General features: G+C 46.2%; 1 protein-coding gene across 8 annotated transcripts in view; it reads right to left on the reverse strand.

The window, feature by feature from the left end:
• The window catches only part of kidins220b (kinase D-interacting substrate 220b), a 185,293-nt gene that overhangs the window by 26,539 nt on the left and 140,475 nt on the right, over positions 1 to 18,279 (reverse strand). For 3 of the 8 annotated variants that reach the window (XM_085996355.1, XM_085996353.1, XM_085996354.1), the window contains 4 exons: positions 8,036 to 8,214; positions 5,479 to 5,702; positions 4,780 to 4,893; positions 1,175 to 1,231 (listed from right to left, as the gene is read on the reverse strand). In XM_085996355.1, the coding sequence (XP_085852481.1) occupies positions 1,175 to 1,231; positions 4,780 to 4,893; positions 5,479 to 5,702; positions 8,036 to 8,214 (574 nt within the window). The remainder of the gene's footprint in view (positions 1 to 1,174; positions 1,232 to 4,779; positions 4,894 to 5,478; positions 5,703 to 8,035; positions 8,215 to 18,279) is intronic. The other 5 variants (XM_085996358.1, XM_085996359.1, XM_085996357.1 and 2 more) reach the window with 2 other exon arrangements.

An 18,279-nucleotide genomic window follows, 5' to 3' on the forward strand; every position in this document is an offset into this window, starting at 1 on the left:
CCGGGCAGTGTGAAGGAGGTACCGGGAGAGTGAACCCAACAATACAGTGGCCCGTCCGATAGCTGCAGCGGCCCGTCCAATATTCTTTTCTCCCCCCGACCCGAACCGAACCGCGGCCCGTCCGATATTCTTTTCTCCCCCCGCCACCCGACCCGACCCGTCCGATATTCTTTTCTCCTCCCCACACCCCCCCCCCCCACCCACCCCGAACCGCGGCCTGTCCGATATTCTTTTCTCACTCCCGATCCCCGACCCGATTTGCGGGCCAGCTTAGTAGGAGTCAGCCGATATCCGGCTTTCCAGAGAAGCAGGAAGGGGAATGAGACACGGAACAGTCGCAAGAGGTAGCCTGAACTTTTAAAATTTATATTAACATTTCTGAATAGTATGGGTATCCATGCCTCCATTAATATAAAAACAGACCCATTCAACATGTGGCATCAGTGTCCTGTGGGGGTGATGGGGGGGAGAAAGAGTGGCGGACTAACTGTGTACTACAATATTATTACATAGTAACATCGTTTCAGGCAGAAGACCTTCAGACCATCCAGCCCACATATCCACAGTACTCCCTTAGTGTATTTCTAATAACCCTAAATCTGATTTGTTGACAAGAACATGTCTAGTTCCTTGTTGAAACCCATTAAGTGTTCTTGCTTCTCCACCTGTGCCAGAAAAGCATCGGGCCATTTATATTTTTTAATTATAACTTCAGATCTGATGCACTTAACAAGCCTAGAATCAACTATGTTACGTGCAATAAACCAGGACAAAGATTACAAATAAAATGTGCTCATATTGTGTTTGGCTGCATCAGGTACTGATCAATAAATGGGAATTTGTTAAAGTTAATTTCTTGTAGAGTAACAGGAATTTGCTTTTACGATTTAAGAGGCATTACTATACAAGGGTAATTTTTCCAGAAGCTGGTTTTAATAAAGTCTAGTTCCGTGAACTAACCTGAAGCGATGTACAGACCGAGTAAGACTACAAAAAGTGAAGTTTTTGAAATGACAACATTATGGTCAACACTGCAACCAAGTAAATCACACCAGTGACAGACAGTGAGGAAGAAAATGAAAATGTTCTTCAAAACGGCCTAAGTGGTTAGGTATCATCACAGTGGAAGAAGCAATGAGATGCTACAACTCCACACCACGTGACTACTCATTACCAGTGAGGTGTCTGAGGGGGAAGGAAGCCCCTCATCAGCAGCCTCCGCGATCACCTCCTGACGAGAACAAAAATCACAATTTTGGGTAACAATACAAATACATCAGAGAGCAAATAATGTACACCTTGAACTAAATCTCGTTAACATTACATGCAGAGTGGCGAACTGATTTTTTTTCTGTTTCATGGAACCACTGTAATTGTTTGTGTAACAACTTTTTTTTAAATGTAGTTAACTTGAACTAAATTAAATAGTACAAATTATTCTGCAATTATTAAACCTCTTAAATTCACAGACTGATTTATATATCACCACAAATGGATGAAAATCCAAAATACCATGTCAAAATATGAAGTGGTCAAAGATGACAATGCGGTGGGTCATATAGCCAGTCTGTTTTAGTTGCTATCTTAGTAATTTAAAATTAATTTTTGTTCCTGACCATTGAAAATGAAAGTTTGGCAGCAGCTCCATGCCACTTGACTTTTCCCCATTCGATTTATATATTCTATATATGGCAATTTATGTTACTGTTGTTTCATAGAGAATAATAGCTGCCCACGCTCAACTGCAAAAAAATATGTATGCACTCCAAAATAGTTAGTTTACAATTGCTACAGCCAAAGGGGTATACAAAACCTCAAATCAAAAAGTTCAGCAATTCACCACTGATCATCCAATACAGATTTTTAACGAACACAATTCAGGTATTCGGAGCAAGAAACCCAAAGTTTAAAAAAAAACAACAGCCAGCGCTAGGTTAATATGAATAAACACAAAGGCGAACAGTTTGGAATGAAACAAAAAAGGAGGGAACAACTTTAGCAGAATGTGAAAATAAAAAATTCTGTCAGGGTTCAGAAAAATAACTACTTGTAAAATTTAAATGGGGAGGGGGAAACCCCAAAGAACCAATATTAACTGGGATAGTCAGAGTGTGAAAGGCTCAGAGGGTGTAGAATTCTTAAAGTGCATCTAGGAGAGCTTTTTGAGCCAGCATGTAGAAAGTCCTACAAGAGAGGGGGCGGTACTGGACCTAATTCTAGGAAATGTGGCCGGCCAAGTGGAAAAAGTGCTAGTAGGTGAGCACTTTGGTGATAGTGACCATAATATGGTAAGATTTAAGGTGGTCATGGAAAAGGACAGGGATGGGCCGGAAATAAAGTTTCTAAATTGGGGGAAGGCCGATTTTAATAGGATAAGGCAGGATCTGGCCAAAATGGACTGGGATCAGCTACTTGTAGGAAAATCCGCATCGGAGCAATGGGAGGCTTTCAGAAGGGAGATTGAGATCATACAATGGCAACATGTTCCCGTAAAGGTCAAGAGTGGTTCCAAAAACCACAGGGAACCGTGGATGTCAGGGGATATACGAGAATGGATTAGGAAAAAAAGGAGGGCTTTTGGTAGATACAAAAGGCTAAAGACGGAGGAAGCCCTAGAGGAGTACAAAAAGTGCAGGGGGATACTTAAAAAAGAAATTAGGAGATCAAGGAGGGGCCATGAAATAACACTGGCGAGCAAAATAAAGGAAAATCCGAAGATGTTTTATAAGTATATTAAGGGTAAGAGGGTAACTAGGGAAAAAATAGGGCCCATTAGGGACAAAAGTGGCAATCTGTGTGTGGAGCCGGAAGATGTAGGAGGGGTTCTAAATGAATTTTTTGCATCTGTTTTCACTATGGAGAAGGACGATGTAGACATAGAAATAGGGCGGGGGGGACTGTGATATGCTCGAACATATTAACATCGAGAGGGAGGAGGTATTGGCGGTTTTAGCTGGCCTAAAAATGGATAAATCCCCAGGCCCGGGTGAAATGTATCCCAGGCTGCTGTGTGAGGCAAAGGAGGAGATTGCGGGGGCTCTAACACATATATTCAGGACCTCTCTGGCCACAGGGGATGTGCCACAGGACTGGAGAACCGCTAATGTAGTACCATTATTCAAGAAGGGTAGTAGGGAAAAACCGGGGTACAGGCCAGTGAGCCTAACATCAGTGGTAGGAAAATTATTGGAAAAAATCCTGAGGGACAAAATTTGTCTCCACTTGGAGAGGCAAGGATTAATCAGGGATAGTCAACATGGCTTTGTCAAGGGAAGATCATGTCTGACTAATTTGATTGAATTTTTTGAGGGGGTGACTAGGTGTGTGGATGAGGGTAACGCAGTGGATGTGGTATACATGGATTTCAGTAAGGCCTTCGATAAAGTCCCGCACAGGAGACTGGTCAAGAAGGTAAGAGCCCATGGAATCCAGGGTGCCTTGGCACATTGGATACAAAACTGGCTTAATGGCAGAAGGCAGAGGGTGATGGTCGAAGGTTGTTTTTGTGACTGGAAGCCTGTGGCCAGTGGGGTACCACAGGGATCGGTGCTGGGTCCCTTGCTGTTTGTGGTCTACATTAATGACTTGGATATGAATGTAAAGGGTATGATCAGTAAGTTCGCGGATGATACAAAAATTGGTAGGGTGGTAAATAGCGAGGAGGGTAGCCTCAGTCTGCAGGACGATATAGATGGGTTGGTCAGATGGGCAGAACAGTGGCAAATGGAATTTAACCCGGAAAAGTGCGAGGTGATGCACTTTGGGGGGACTAACAAGGCAAGGGAATACACAATGAATGGAAAGACCCTAGGCAAGACGGAGGGTCAGAGGGATCTGGGTGTGCAAGTACACAGATCCCTGAAGGCGGCGGAACAGGTGGATAAGGTGGTAAAAAAGGCATATGGGATACTTGCCTTCATTAGCCGAGGCATTGAATATAAGAGCAAGGAGGTTATGATGGAGCTGTATAAAATACTGGTTAGGCCACAGCTGGAATACTGTGTGCAGTTCTGGTCGCCACACTACAGGAAGGATGTGATCGCGTTAGAGAGGGTGCAGAGGAGGTTCACCAGGATGTTACCAGGGCTGGAGCGCTTCAGCTATGAAGAGAGACTGGGCAGATTGGGTTTGTTTTCCTTGGAGCAGAGGAGGCTGAGGGGGGACATGATTGAGGTGTACAAAATTATGAGGGGCATAGATAGGATGGATGCTGAGGAGCTTTTTCCCTTAGTAGAGGGGTCAATAACTAGGGGGCATAGATTCAAGGTAAAGGGCGGGAGGTTTAGAGGGGATTTGAGAAAGAACTTTTTCACCCAGAGGGTGGTTGGAGTCTGGAACTCACTGCCTGAAAGGGTTGTGGAGGCAGAAACCCTCACAACATTTAAGAAGCATTTGGATGAGCACTTGAAATGCCATAGCATACAAGGCTACGGGCCAAATGCTGGAATATGGGATTAGATTAGACAGGGCTTGATGGCCGGCGCGGACACGATGGGCCGAAGGGACTCTATCCGTGCTGTATTACTCTATGACTCTATGACTATGACTCTAAGCAAAACAATGTTGTATTGTAAAGATACTATTTTGGTGAAAATGTATGGAGAATCGAAGCAGTATTTTTGAAATTGATACTTCATTAATAGTTAGTACCAACATTTTATAAATCTGTGGTATACCTAGCAGAAGAAAAGTTTCATAATTATACTTCAATGATTTACGAAATATATTCTACATTTCATTACTACGAAATTCACCCTTTTTTGCTTTTGCAATACTTACTAGATGACTGTTCTGTTCCCTTGAGAAACTGGTTTTAGTTGAACGTGAGATGGGATGCTGCAAACTGCCAAAGTATTGCCTTGGCAGGTAACAAATATGAGGGGCAAAATATGGCTATGGAAAAGGAACAGGTGAAAAAAAAACAATTTAGGAAAATCAAATGAAGTCACAAAGAAAATAAATACACAGAACATGTGACATGGCATATCTAATGTTCCAATTGTAGAATATGTTTACTTCCCAAATCCTGATTCACAATGGATTAAACTTAAAGTAAGCACTATAAAACAAAGGTAACACGTGGTTATAAATTAGATGCGAGGGAATGACAAATATGAGGATGTTGCAGTGTCAACACACAGAATCTTTTAAAAAAAAGTCTATAGTCACTTTGCAGCTAGTACAATAAAATAATAGAATAGCAAAATACTGCGGATGCTGGAAATCCGAAATAACAACAGAAAATGCTGGGAAAACTCAGCAGGCCAGGGCAGCATCCGTGGAGAGAGAAACAGAGTTAATGTTTCAGGTCGAAGACTCTTCGTCAGAACTGGACAAAAAGCAAGAAAAGGGATAGGTTTTAAAGCAAGTTTAGGGGCTGGGAAAAGGGGGAAGGGATGAAAGAACAAAAGAGAAGGTCAGTGATAGGATAGAAAGCAGGAGAGATTAAGAGACATTGAGAGATTTTAGTTTACTTACCCGGTTGTAAAATGGATGCTGTTGTCCCACCATGCCACTATAATAGTTGCTAGGATGTTGTGGTGACATTACATTACCATTGAATGAAGTGGAGGAGGAGCAGACTGATGGTGCCTGGCTGAACACAGACGCAGCCCGAGGGGGAGCTTCCTGCAACGGTAGCGAAGGATAAGGAATTCCTGTGATATTCACAGTGGACATCTGCTCCCTGGCAGCTCGGATATCTGTAGACATGAAGAAAAAGCATGAGTAAAGAACCAATTTTTAACAACAGCTAATGCTCATAAACACACATATATTTTCAGCAAGAAAAAAATACATACCAAAAAGTTTTGTGGACTCGGTTGGTACCTTAGGTATCAGTATTTAAGAACACAAGAAATTCGGCCCCTCCAGCCTGCTCCGCCATTCAATAAGATCATGGTTGATCATCGACTGCAACTCCACTTTCCTGCCCGATCTCCATATCCCTCGATTCCCCTAGAGTCGAAAAATCTATCGATCTCAGCCTTGAATATACTCAAAGACTCAGCATTCACAGCCCTCTGGGGCAGAGAATTTCAACAATTCACAACCCTCTGAGTGAAGAAATTCCTCCTCATCTCGGTCTTAAATGGCCGACCCCTTACCCCGAGACTTTGGCCCCCTAGTTTTAGACTCTCCAGCCAGGGGAAAAATTAAACTGCTGCTGATGTCTGCAGGAGCAGATTGGAGAACTTTTGGTATTTTAGGTCACAGCCTAGAAAGGAAGACCTCAAGTCAAACGTATTACAGGACACTAAAGCTCAGACTCTGCATATTAGAAAAACGATAAATAACCCTGCCTAAGAAAAGAATCAATTAAAAGAACTATTTTGCAAAGATTTTACCTCACAAGCACTTCCTGAAACCTTGCTAAAGATCATTACCCTGGAAATAAAAACTTTTAGAAAATTTACCTAATACAAAATTAAAAATTTTATTTGGGGGGGGGGGGGGGGGGTGGTGGAAGAGATTGGTTAAGAAGCATATAGGAACTATTCCTTAAAAAATACATTATAAAATGAAAAGCATAATTAAAAAAAGATTAAACCTAAGTTTAGTGTGCATATCGTCTTTGTCATTATGTACCCGAGGCCAGCACTGGTCCTTACTGTAGATCTGCCAGTAAATATTAAGAAATATCAAAGACTCTGGTTGACCACCCAAATGGTATGTTGGCCTTTATTACAAGAGGATTTGAGTATAAGAGTAAAGGGCCTAGAAATTCAGTGGGCTGCGCCACCCATTAGCGCCTTAAGAGGGAGCTAAGTGGGTCAGAAGCCACTGGCCACGCCTCCCGCTAAATTTAGCAGAACGCTAATGGCGGCGCTAGCCGTTAGTGCTGCGCCGCGACCGATGACATCATAGGTGTGCGCAGTGCCCCGCTACCGCCCTGATCGCGATATTTAGTTGCGCCCCCTGCTTTAACGCTGGACGCTATTTGCAACCGGTGCAGGGGGCCTACCTGCGGCAGTAGAGGCGCTAATTAAAGGAGGTGCGGGGCGGCCATTTTTTTTTTGGCCGCCTGCCAGCACCTCTCCGCGCTGCCATCCCCGGCCTCCTGAGCTCCCCCCCACCACCCCCGCGGAGTGCCAACTGCGTTCCAAGAGCCCGGCACTTCTCCTCGGTGCCGGGCTCTTTTGCCGGCACTCGTGATCCTCGATCGCGCTGCAGAAGGCCCCTCCCCTTTAAGAAGGGGAGGAAGGCCTGCAGTACCGCAGCGCGCCGTGCCGCAGCGTGTGGCGCTGCGGCATGTTGCACCGCGATCTTCAGCTGCAGCGCCCCAAGAGGGATGCGGGGCGCCTCGAGTAGCGTCGCGCTTCCCTCTGGGGCGCGCAAAGTGAATTTCCGGCAGGCGGCCACGACTGCTTCCGGGGCGCTACTTTTAGCGCCCTGGCGAGGCTGGCGCCCCAAACGGGGCACTACTGAATTTCTAGGCCAAGATGTCTTACTGCAATTATATAGGGCACTGGTGAGACCACACCTGGAGTATTGTGTACAGTTTTGGTCTCCTGACCTAAGGAAGGATATACTTGCCATAGAGGGAGTGCAACAAAGGTTCACCAGACTGATTCCTGGGATGAGGGGATTAGAAGAATGAGAGGTGATCTCATTGAAACATACGAAATTCTTACAGGGCTTGACAGGGTAGATGCAGGGAGGATCTTTCCCCTAGCTGGGAAATCTAGAACCAGGGGCCACAGTCTCAGAATATGGGGTCGGCCATTTAGGACTGAGATGAGGAGAAATTTCTTCACTCAGCGGGTGGTGAATCTTTGGAATTCTCTATCCCAGAGGGCTGTGGAGGCTCAGTCGTTGAGTATATTCAAGACAGAGATCGGTTGATTTTTGGATATTAAGGGAATCAAGGGATATGGGGATAATGCAGGTAGGTGGAGTTGAGTAAGAAGATCAGCCATGATCTTATTGAATGGATGAGCAGGCTCGAGGGGCCGAATGGCCAACTCCTGCTCCTATTTCTTATGTTCTTATGTCTACAGAACCACCCCAATTGTCATACATAAAAAGTACTAACCTGCAATAATCTCACGCAGTTTAGGATCCAAATTTACTGTGCATGGTAGAAATGTTTTTACATCTCGTGATGAAAGCATTGGCATTCTTGAAGATAGGAAAACTTCAAAGCTTCGAATATCGCTGTCAATTTCTAGAAGTGGCTCCACATCTTTGGTAGTTGGTATATTTTTGGAAATTCTGAAGATAATCGTAGGAAATACTTTTACATAAATTTTTAAAAAAAACAGACTTCTAGAACTGCCAGAAACAGTAACAGCATATTTTACATTTTGTGAAACATTTACCAAGTATGTTATTTGCACCATCTCAAACTGCAAAGGGGCAAATAAAAACACACTGATAAACAGAATTTAAAAAAAGACAAAATTAATTTTCATAACCCAATGCTATTTATAAGTGAAGTGACAGTGCTGTAATGTACACTTCTTGTCTATAAGAAGTTTCAAACAGATGAATTTCCCTTTGTTTTTTGAAACCAGTAAACAATCGCAATCAGGAAGCGAATGCTGTGTGAACGCAATGTACTAATGTTTTCACTTAAGTGAAGGAAAGCTGTTATAGTCGTCAAAGTTGTGCCAATTAAGTGAATAAATACTCCTGAGATAGCAGAATAATTTAGATTTTTAAACAGTCTCTTAAAAGAGAAAGTAGAAAGGCAAACTATGTAATTCAAAAACTCAAAACAACCAAATTATTGTTCCCTCGTTACAGTATAACCTAAATAACATTTTTGCACAATTGGTCGAGCAAATATCAACTTCATTTTTGATCCATTGGTCACAGAGAAAAAAAAATTGAACTGGCAGTAAATAAAATAGAATTGAAGCAGCTTTTTTAAAGATCGGATCAATGTAGTCCTTTAGTACACAAAGGAAATGTATTTAGTTCTAAGAATAATTAGCAATTAAACAGGGTTGCTTTAAAGGGTTTGAATTTCATTCTCAGCTGACATGTCACATGAAGCAGACTAAAATAATTTTTATTGCCAGCTGCACCCCGCAAGCTGAATCTCGACGGTGAACCCAGTATGTAGTCAACAAATATTTTCAGTGCTCGAGTGGTTTGCAGTTCTGCACTGTTTCAGTATTTTACATATAGCTCAATCAGCTTTACTAGGCCATACTAAAGAAAGAGTTGACTATTACAAATATTGTGTACATCAGTCAAAAAAAAATCACAGTATCAAATAGTTCACCAAACAACAGGCATTTTACTTGTAACTGGCTGAGAGCTACACATGTAAATAGTGTTTTGTTTTGCTCAGATAATGCAGTCCTTTGCCACTCAATTTTGTAAGCATCAGACAGTTGCAAATATTAAAGGAAAAACAATGGCTTGGATTTTCCGGGCCTAAATGCCCCGCAGTTCCTGCTTTCCGCACGCGCGAAGACCCGGAACTTGCGCTGTGTCAAGTTTCAGCTTGACCGATCATCCGCGTCTTTGGGAAATGAACATCCGCTGGCGGAGAGTTGGGCTATTTGTACCATGCTTTACCCAGATCCCGTCTGTAAATGGAACCCCTACAAGTATAAATGGGGATTCCCCCCTTTTGGATTGGTTGGCCTGGCTCACGTGATCCCAGGGGGGCGCCGGCGAACCGCCCGCGCCCCTGAGATACATGGGCCTTTACACGCAGCCCAGGAGCGGGAGTCTACGAACCTCCGGGACCATCAGGTAGGTTCGTACTTTTCTTGCTGTTCAGAGGCATTTGCCCGCGTTGAACCACCAACCGCAAATTCAGGCCCATTTAATTTTCACCATACAAAGCAAAAATACTACAGCAAACATGCAATGACTATAAAATGTTGAAATATTATCAATCATACCCAGTACCCACATTTTAAAAGGCAAAAGTGTAACTCTGCAGGAGTCCATTTTTGCTACTAAATCACAAGTATTTCAAATAGGTGTGCTCAACTCACAATTTAAACATTTTCAGAAGACTACCTGTTTAATATATTTTCCCCACCACTTAAATGGTTACGCTATCCTTTAGCTTCCAGCAATCCTTGTTCAATTGTTCCAAGATTATTTGAAGAGGACTTAATTTTAAAGCATTATTTAATTAAAAAAAAATATATATATCAATTAAAAAAAAAGAGCAAGTGTAAAGATAGCAAGCGAGAGAAAAACAGAACCTCATTTCGAACATGACCCTCTCTATTCATTACAGACCAGCTATAGCTTTTGTTCGCGTTGGAAATATGAACATTCTAATTATTTTTCTCAACGTATAGTCAAATTGTGCCTCTGACCATAACAGTTTGTGTTTTTGAAAAGTATTTGAATGTAAATTGGACAATAATTTTTTTTTTTTTTTTAAATAAAAGCTATTCATTTTTTATTTTAGAAAGCATGAGAGGGGGAGAGAATGTCATTCGTCATCCTAATTAGACCCAATTACAAAACAATGAAATCAATGTTTACCAAGATCTTATCGAAAATTACAAAGTGCTGCCAGGCCTGTGCCCTTCCCCTTCCCTGACTGCTGACAGACACCAGGAATTCAACAGTTAGCCAAGCCTCCACATTCCACTTCCCAGTTCTGCCAAATCTCCGGTCCTGCTCCAGTTTGCCAAATCCAGGTTCCCCCTTTACAATAAAGCCAAAACAAATGACCCATGCTGGAAAATTGAGCGGGGTGTATAACAGGTGAACGATTCGCTACCGCCTGTTTTATCCTTGGTGAGACCACACCTTGAGCATTGTGTGCAGTTTTGGTCGCCTTATCTGAGGAAGGATGTTCTTGCCATGGAGGGAGTGCAGCGAAGATTCACCAGACTGATACCTGGGATGGCGGGAATGACGTATGAGGAGAGATTGGGTCGATTGGGCTTATATTAGCTGGAGTTTAGAAGAATGAGAGGGGATCTCATTGAAACTTATAAAATTCTAACAGGAATAGACAGACTAGATGCAGGAAGGATGTTCCCGATGGCCGGGGAGTCCAGAACCAGGGGTCACAGTCTAAAGATAAGGGGTAAGCCATTTAGGACAGAGATGAGGAGGAATTTCTTCACCCAGAGAGTGGTGAACCTGTGGAATTCTCTGCCACAGAAGGCAGTTGAGGCCAATTCATTAAATATATTCAAGAAGGAGTTAGATATATTTCTTAAAGCTAAAGGGATCAAGGAATATGGGGAGAAAGCAGGGACAGGGTACTGAATTTGGATGATCAGCCATGATCGCATTGAATGGCGGAGTAGGCTCGAGGGGCCGAATGGCCTACTCCTGCTCCTATCTTCTATGTTTCTATCCCCACTGAAGTTGAAAGTTCCGTTCACTGTTTCTTAGAAAGTGGGACCAAAAAAATTTGGGGACATCTGATTTGATAAAAGAGTACAGTAGGAATCGAAATAAGTCATTCTGAAATTGTATAGTGTGCTCTAGTCAGATGACATCTGGAGTACGACATCCTGTTATGGTCAGCAAGACATTTGCAATCAGCAAAGGCGCTTGCCGCAGGATCCGAAGTAAGCTTCCTACAAAGATCTCGCAATCTCTGGGGCGAGAAGTTCGGCTTTTCCGACGCATAATCCAAATTAGCTGCTGTGACGTGAACAAGCTGTCCAAGCAGCCAATCAAAACGCAGAATTCTCAGCAAACCAGGAAGTGGGTAAGTGCCTCTGAATCTAACTTTTTAAAAAAAATGTTAGAGAGCAAAACAAAGATTGGGGCTCTCACATGAGGAAAAGGCAAACCTGAAATAAAGATGAACAAACTTAAAAAAGTGAATTTCGGATGCGCTGCGCTAAATCCTGAGGTTGCGGTTAGTTCCAAAGGGGCAACAATGAACGCGGTTATTACCACCACAAATTCCGAGCCAACAGAAATATTCAAGCATAGGAGGCAGTTCTAAGAACCATGAGACTGATCTGTAGCATCAATGGAATCAGTTATGAGGCAACACTGGAGAAAATAGTTTTTTAAGTCTTGAAATGAAGCATCTGATAAAATAGCAAGCAATATCGAAAAGGTACATCACAAACGATAGGTCAAGGTGATACACTTCAAACTAATAAAAGGTAAACATAGGACATAATAGGAACAGGAGTAGGCCATTCAGCCCCTCGAGTTTGTTCCGCCATTCAATGAGATCATGGCTGATCTGTATCTGAACTCACTTTGGTTCCGTAACCCTTAATACTCTTGCCTAACAAAAATCTTTCAACCTCAGTTTTAAAATTTTCAACTGACCGAACCTCAACAGCTTCTTGGGGGGCGAGGTGGGTAGAGAGTTTCATATTTCTACTACTATTTGTATGAAGAAATGTTTCCTGACATCACCCCTAAACAGTCGAACTCTAATTTTATGGTTATTTCCCCTTGTTTTGGACTCCCCCCACCAGAGGAAATAGTTTCTATCTATCCTATCAACTCATTCAATCATCTTAAACACCTCACCTAGATCACCTCTTAATGCTCTATCCTCAAGGGAACACAAGCCTAATCGATGCAGCCTGTCCTCGTAATTTAACTCTTTCAGCCCCAGTATTATTCTGGTGCATCTGTGCTGCACCTATTCCAAGGCCATATATCCTTTCGGAGATGTGGTGCCCAGAACTGAACACAGTGACATGAATCTTGTCATTCATGTGGAAATGACTCATGAAATGATACTGGGCGGCCTGCTGGTGGCGCTGTCCAGGGAGAGTATAAATACTCGGGCACGGGCCCAGCTTGCTCAGGACATTCTTCAACAGGAACTAGTGAAGGACACAACTAGGTCTCCATGTTGAAAAACAGTTGATTAAAGCCTTGTTTAATACTCAGACCAAGTGCCTAGTAGTTTTCTTACGTCACACAGAAAAGGGGTCGAACTGGAGCTTTATACAACTGTAACATTACTTCCACCCCTTTGTAATTCCAGCCCTCTTGCGGTAAAGGCCAATATTCCAGTGGCCCTTTTAATTATTTGTTGCACCTGTCCACTAGCTTTTAGTGATTTCTGTACTTGGACCCCTCGATCTCTCGGCTCCTCCACAGTTCCGAGCTTCTCGTCATTTGGAAAATACTCTGATCCATCCATCTTAGGTACCAAGTGGATGACCTCACACTTCCCCAGATTGAACTCTATCTGCCACAGTTTTGCCCAGATGTCAGAAAGTTCTTTACACAGAGTGACCAACACATGGAATGGGTTTCCAAGTAGGGTTATGGAGGCAAAAAGCCGAGAACCATTTAAAAAAGCAGTTAAATGTCATGATTGGGGGCCTGGAGGTGAGCCAAAGATCCTTCCACACCTGTATCTATCTCGAGATGTGAATGATTTTGACTTTAGATACTGGAATGAAGTGTTTGCAAGATGAAAACAAAAAGTAAACCTGAGATTAGAGGGTAAGGCCTAGAAATTGGGTATAGCCCCGCTTGGGGCGTTAGAATTGGCGCTGCGCAAATTTTATAGCCAGACGCAACTTACCGCCACCTCGCGCGATATTGGGTTGCAGCGCCCCTAAAGGTGATTGAGGCGCAAAATCAGGCATTACACGGGACTCCTAAGGCGCTAACCTGGCGGCGCTACTCAATATCGGGGCGGGCGGGCGCAGCGCAGGTGCTGTCAATTACCGATGACCACGAGACTTTCAGGCGCCGGCCAACTCTTAAAGGGGTGGGTCAGTAAGGATCAGCAGCCACACTCTGCGCCTTGTAGGCCTCAAAATCGGAGCTGGCCATTCTGTGGCGTTCCAAACTTTGAGAAGATGGAGAGGGTGAGGCAGAGAGCGGAGTGCTTCACCAATGGGGCACTGGATGAATTGGTAGGCGCAGTGGAGCGCCGGTGAGATGTGCTGTACCTCGACAATGGCAGGAGGCCTAATCAGAAGGAATACCGAAGAACTTGGAAGGAAGTTTCTCAAAAGGTCAACTCCAACAGCATGGTGACCAGGAGCCCTGTGCAGTGCAGGAAGAAATTCAACGACCTCACTCGGGTTGTGAGGGTGAGTGGTGTTTCGGCATCCCTCCATCTGCACCTGACTTTATGGCCAGAGGGTGCACAATGCCCCATTGGCCATCTGTCAGCAAGCACCCATGGCCCTTTCTGGGAACACACATGCACATTAAACTCAGGGCATGATGTAAGGGCTATTCCACCATGAGGGGCATGAGATGACAACTCAGGGCATGATGTAAGGGCTATTCCACCATGGGGGGCATGAGATGACAACTCAGGGCATGATGTAAGGGCTATTCCACCATGGGGGGCATGAGATGATAACTCAGGGCATCATGTAAGGGCTCCTTTCCACCATGGGGGGCATGAGATGACAACTCAGGGCATCATGTTTCATCACTTCCCGTCCTTTCTCCTGCAGGCCAAGCTGGCGAGGAACCGCAAGGAGCAGCTTCGCACCGGAGGAGGACGTCCTCAACTCCAGACTCTCACGGATCTCGAAGAGAGAGTCCACCAGATTGTTGGAGGCCGTATGATTGGTCCTGTCACCACTGGAGCTGCCAACCCCATTGTGCACAGCGATGGTAAGGTCCTCACATTTTTGAGCTGTCTCCTTCCACTTGTTCCCCCCGCCAGCATGCTTTTTCACTCTGGACCCATGTCATAGCATTGCAGCACTCTTGCATCCCTTGCTGCCACCCTGTCCTTTTGCTAAAGCCACTCTTCAACCTCCCTGCTTTCAGATGCTGCATCACCAGCTCGGGAGCCGGGCCCTCAAGCTGCCAGTGCCACTGCCTCCGGAGGCGACGAGCAGGAGGAAGCCGGAACATCCGTGCCAGCCTCAGGGGAGCCAGCCCATCTGGAGACTGGGGATAGTAGTTCCCTGGAGGGGAGGGGAGGGGGGTCTCTGATGAGGAACCAGTTGCAGGAACCAGCGGGCTGCAGCAACGCGAGGGGGGTAGGGAAGCTCGGGGGCCGTCTCCCCGGAGGGCGAGGCAGGCCACGATGACTGCTGCACAGAGTGCAGAGGAGGTGCATAGCCTTTCAGAAATGAGCGCCCAGGCTCGGCTCAGGCACACTGAGCTGATGGCTGCAGTGGGGTGGATGCCTGACTCCATCGACACACTGGCAAAGAGTGTGCAGGACTTTGGGGCAGCAATGGAAAGGACTGTCCAGGGCTTCGGGGCAGCAATGGAAAGGACTGTCCAGGGCTTCGGGGCAGCAATGGAAAGGACTGTCCAGGGCTTCGGGCCAGCCCTGGAAAGGTCTGTCCAGGGCTTGACCGAAGCAGTGGAAAGGGCTGTCCCGGCCTTGTCCGAAGCAGTGGAAAGGACTGTCCCGGCCTTGTCCGAAGCAGTGGAAAGGGCTGTCCAGAGCTTCTCCGAAGCACTGGCACCTGCCACGCAAGTGCTCAGTGCTGCCACGCAGTCACTTGCTGGCTGCCTGCACACGCAGATCGAGGCCACGCGAACACTGACTGCTGCCACCCTAGCTGGATCAGGCAGGATTACCCGGGGCCCTTGCAGCACCACAGCAGGCCATCAATCTGTGGACCAGCCGATTGTGGCGCATGTTGCGGTGCTGCCCCGTCAGAGTGCCAGTGTGTCGGCCGACCACGGAGCAGGTGTCCGCTCTCAGGATATAAGCATTCCTGATGCCACCGCTGGCACGTCTCCACTGCAGCTGCCACCACCTGCAGGACAGACTGCTTCCACCCAAGCCCAGTTGGAGCAGTCAGCATCCGGGCCCTCCAAGCCCAGAGTCTGTCCAGGCCGTCCCTCAGGGGCTTCTGCGCTTTCGGACACTCAGCAGGCATCCCCCAGCCTTGACGCAGCCACTGGGGTCCAATTACGGAGGAGCTGCAGGGAGGGAAGGGGCCGATCTCGTAAGAGAAGTAGATCTCCATCAAGGGGTAAAGAGTAGAGGGAGCTGTTGAGACGTCTCATTTGTAGAATTCAAGGCCGTCTACACCTGCTGTGAATGTTAGTCATGTTTTGGGTAGTGTCGCGGGTTTGCCAGACAGTTATGTGTTAGTTCGTTAGTTATGCTTTCTGTTGCCATTGCTTTGTCATGCTGGAAGGAAGCACTTTTTGGAAAATAAAGAAAATGTTTTATTTACACTGGAACTCTAGACTATTTACAAGCATGGTGGCCTTCATAGGCTTTGGGCGAACCAGAGGGCACTGTTCCAATTACACCCAGCATTCCGTCAGAGGGGCCTGGAACCGAGTCCTTATGAGCCTCTGACGGACGGCCCTTCCAGTTTCTGGACCCCTCCCGTCTTCCTCCTCCTCCTCCTCCTCCTCCTCCTCGGCTGGACCTTCAAGGTTGGCTGGCATTGGCTGGGTGCGTCGGATGGCCAGGTTGTGGAGCATGTCGCAGACCACGACGATGCGCGACACTTGCTCCGTCGAGTACTGCAGGGCACCCCCCGAATGGTCGAGACAACGGAACCGCTGCTTGAGCACACCGATTGTGTGCTCCACAATGTTCCTGGTCGCCTGATGGCTGGTGTTGTAATGCTCTTCTGCCGGGGTGCTGGGCAAACGGAGCGGGGTCATGAGCCATGGGCAGAGAGGATAGCCCTTGTCGCCAAGAAGCCAGCCTCGTGGGTGAGCCGGGGCCTCGAAAAGGTCAGCCACTGAGGTCTGCTGCAGGATGAACGCATCGTGGCTGCTGCCAGGGAATTGGGCGTTGACCGCGATGATCATCTGCCGGTGGTCACAGACCAGCTGCACATTGAGGGAGTGGAACCCCTTGCGGTTGCGGAACTCTTCGGGATTCTGTAATGGCGCCCGCAAAGCCGCGTGTATGCAATCAATGGCGCCCTGCACCATGGGGAAGTCCGCTATAGCCGCGAAGCCCTGTGCGCGCTCCCCCTGCTTCTCCAGGGTCAAAGGGAAGGTGATTAATTCCCGCCTCCTTCTATAGAGGGCAGCTGTCACTTGCCGGATGCAGCAATGCACCGCAAATTGAGAAATATTTGCAATGTCCCCAGTTGCTGCCTGAAACGAGCCGCTGGCGAAAAAGTTTAGGGCAACAGTGACTTTGACGGCCACCGACAGAGAGGTCCTGCACCGTAACCGCGGCTGCAGATCTTCAGCAAGCAGGTGGCACAGCTCAGTCACCACATCCTTTCCAAATCGGAGCCTTCGCATACACTGCTCCTCCGACATGGCAATGTATGACACCTGCTGCCTGAAAACCCTGGCAGCGTACGGTCGCATTTGGAGACGTCTATTGCCCCTCCTCCTTCTGGCCATTCCCGGCCCTCTCTCCCTCCGCCTCTGTGCCCTTGCCATATGTTCAGCCAGCAGGACGTTCCCCTCCAAAACAGCTCCCATTATAATGTGAAAGAAGTAAGACGCAGTAATATCTCACCAGCAAACTGTTGTGGACAGAGCTGAAGGTCCAAAGGCACCGCTGGCTCAATGAAAAGTACGCTCTCCCACTGAAGGTCAGCAACCCTCTCCAACAACCAGCAAGATGCCCACCCAAAATGGCTGCCGCTTTTATACTAGTGCAGTCCCCTTTAAATAGCGCCCCCCTAGCCCGAGAAGGACTTGGGAACGTTCCAGCAAGCTGTCACTATTAGCGCCAGGCGGAATGGAGGCGGGCACCACTCAATTTCCGGTCTGGGGCGCCAAAAAGGCGTTGCACACTGAAATGACGTCATGATCTGCCTGCGCCCGCAAGCGGGCGCTAAGATTTAGCACCGGCGCTAAAACCCACTCAATATAGCAAGAGGCGCTGGGTTCACTGCGCACGGGCGAAAATTGGCTAACGCCCCACTTCTCGGCCTCTTTAGGCGCTAATCGCTGGCGCAACCAACCGAATTTCTCCCAAGTGTTTTAATATCATAAGCCAAATCTTTCTTGTAACCATGGACAAAATTGATATAAATGGGCACCACCGTTCCAAAAACCGACCCAAAAATGCAAAAAGGGAATCCAAGGAAGACAACAAGAACACAAAATTAAATTAGAATCTTCACTACACAAAGATCATTTTCTACAAGACTGATTGAAAATTGCTTAAAGATCACAGAAAGCCACTTATTGATAGTTTTTGTCATAATGATGTCATTAATATTGTCTGCATGATGTCATCCTGAGCACCAACCAGCTTATTTGAGTAAAAGCAACCGAAGTTTGCTCTTTTATAAACCAACTATGCCCTCATGCTCAATCACACCATCCTCCTCCACTGCCTCTCCTGTGTTGTCCAGATCGATGGGACTGCCCTTACTTGATTCCACTCACGTATCTGTAGCCACATCATCTCTAGCAATCTCTCCTCTTCCCTTTCCTACACTGTCACCTCTGAAGTCCTCCATGGATCCCTCCATGGCT

This window comes from Somniosus microcephalus, chromosome 9 (assembly GCF_052327205.1).
Source record: "Somniosus microcephalus isolate GS21.2 chromosome 9, FLI_Smic_1.0, whole genome shotgun sequence".
Lineage (NCBI taxonomy): Eukaryota > Metazoa > Chordata > Chondrichthyes > Squaliformes > Somniosidae > Somniosus > Somniosus microcephalus.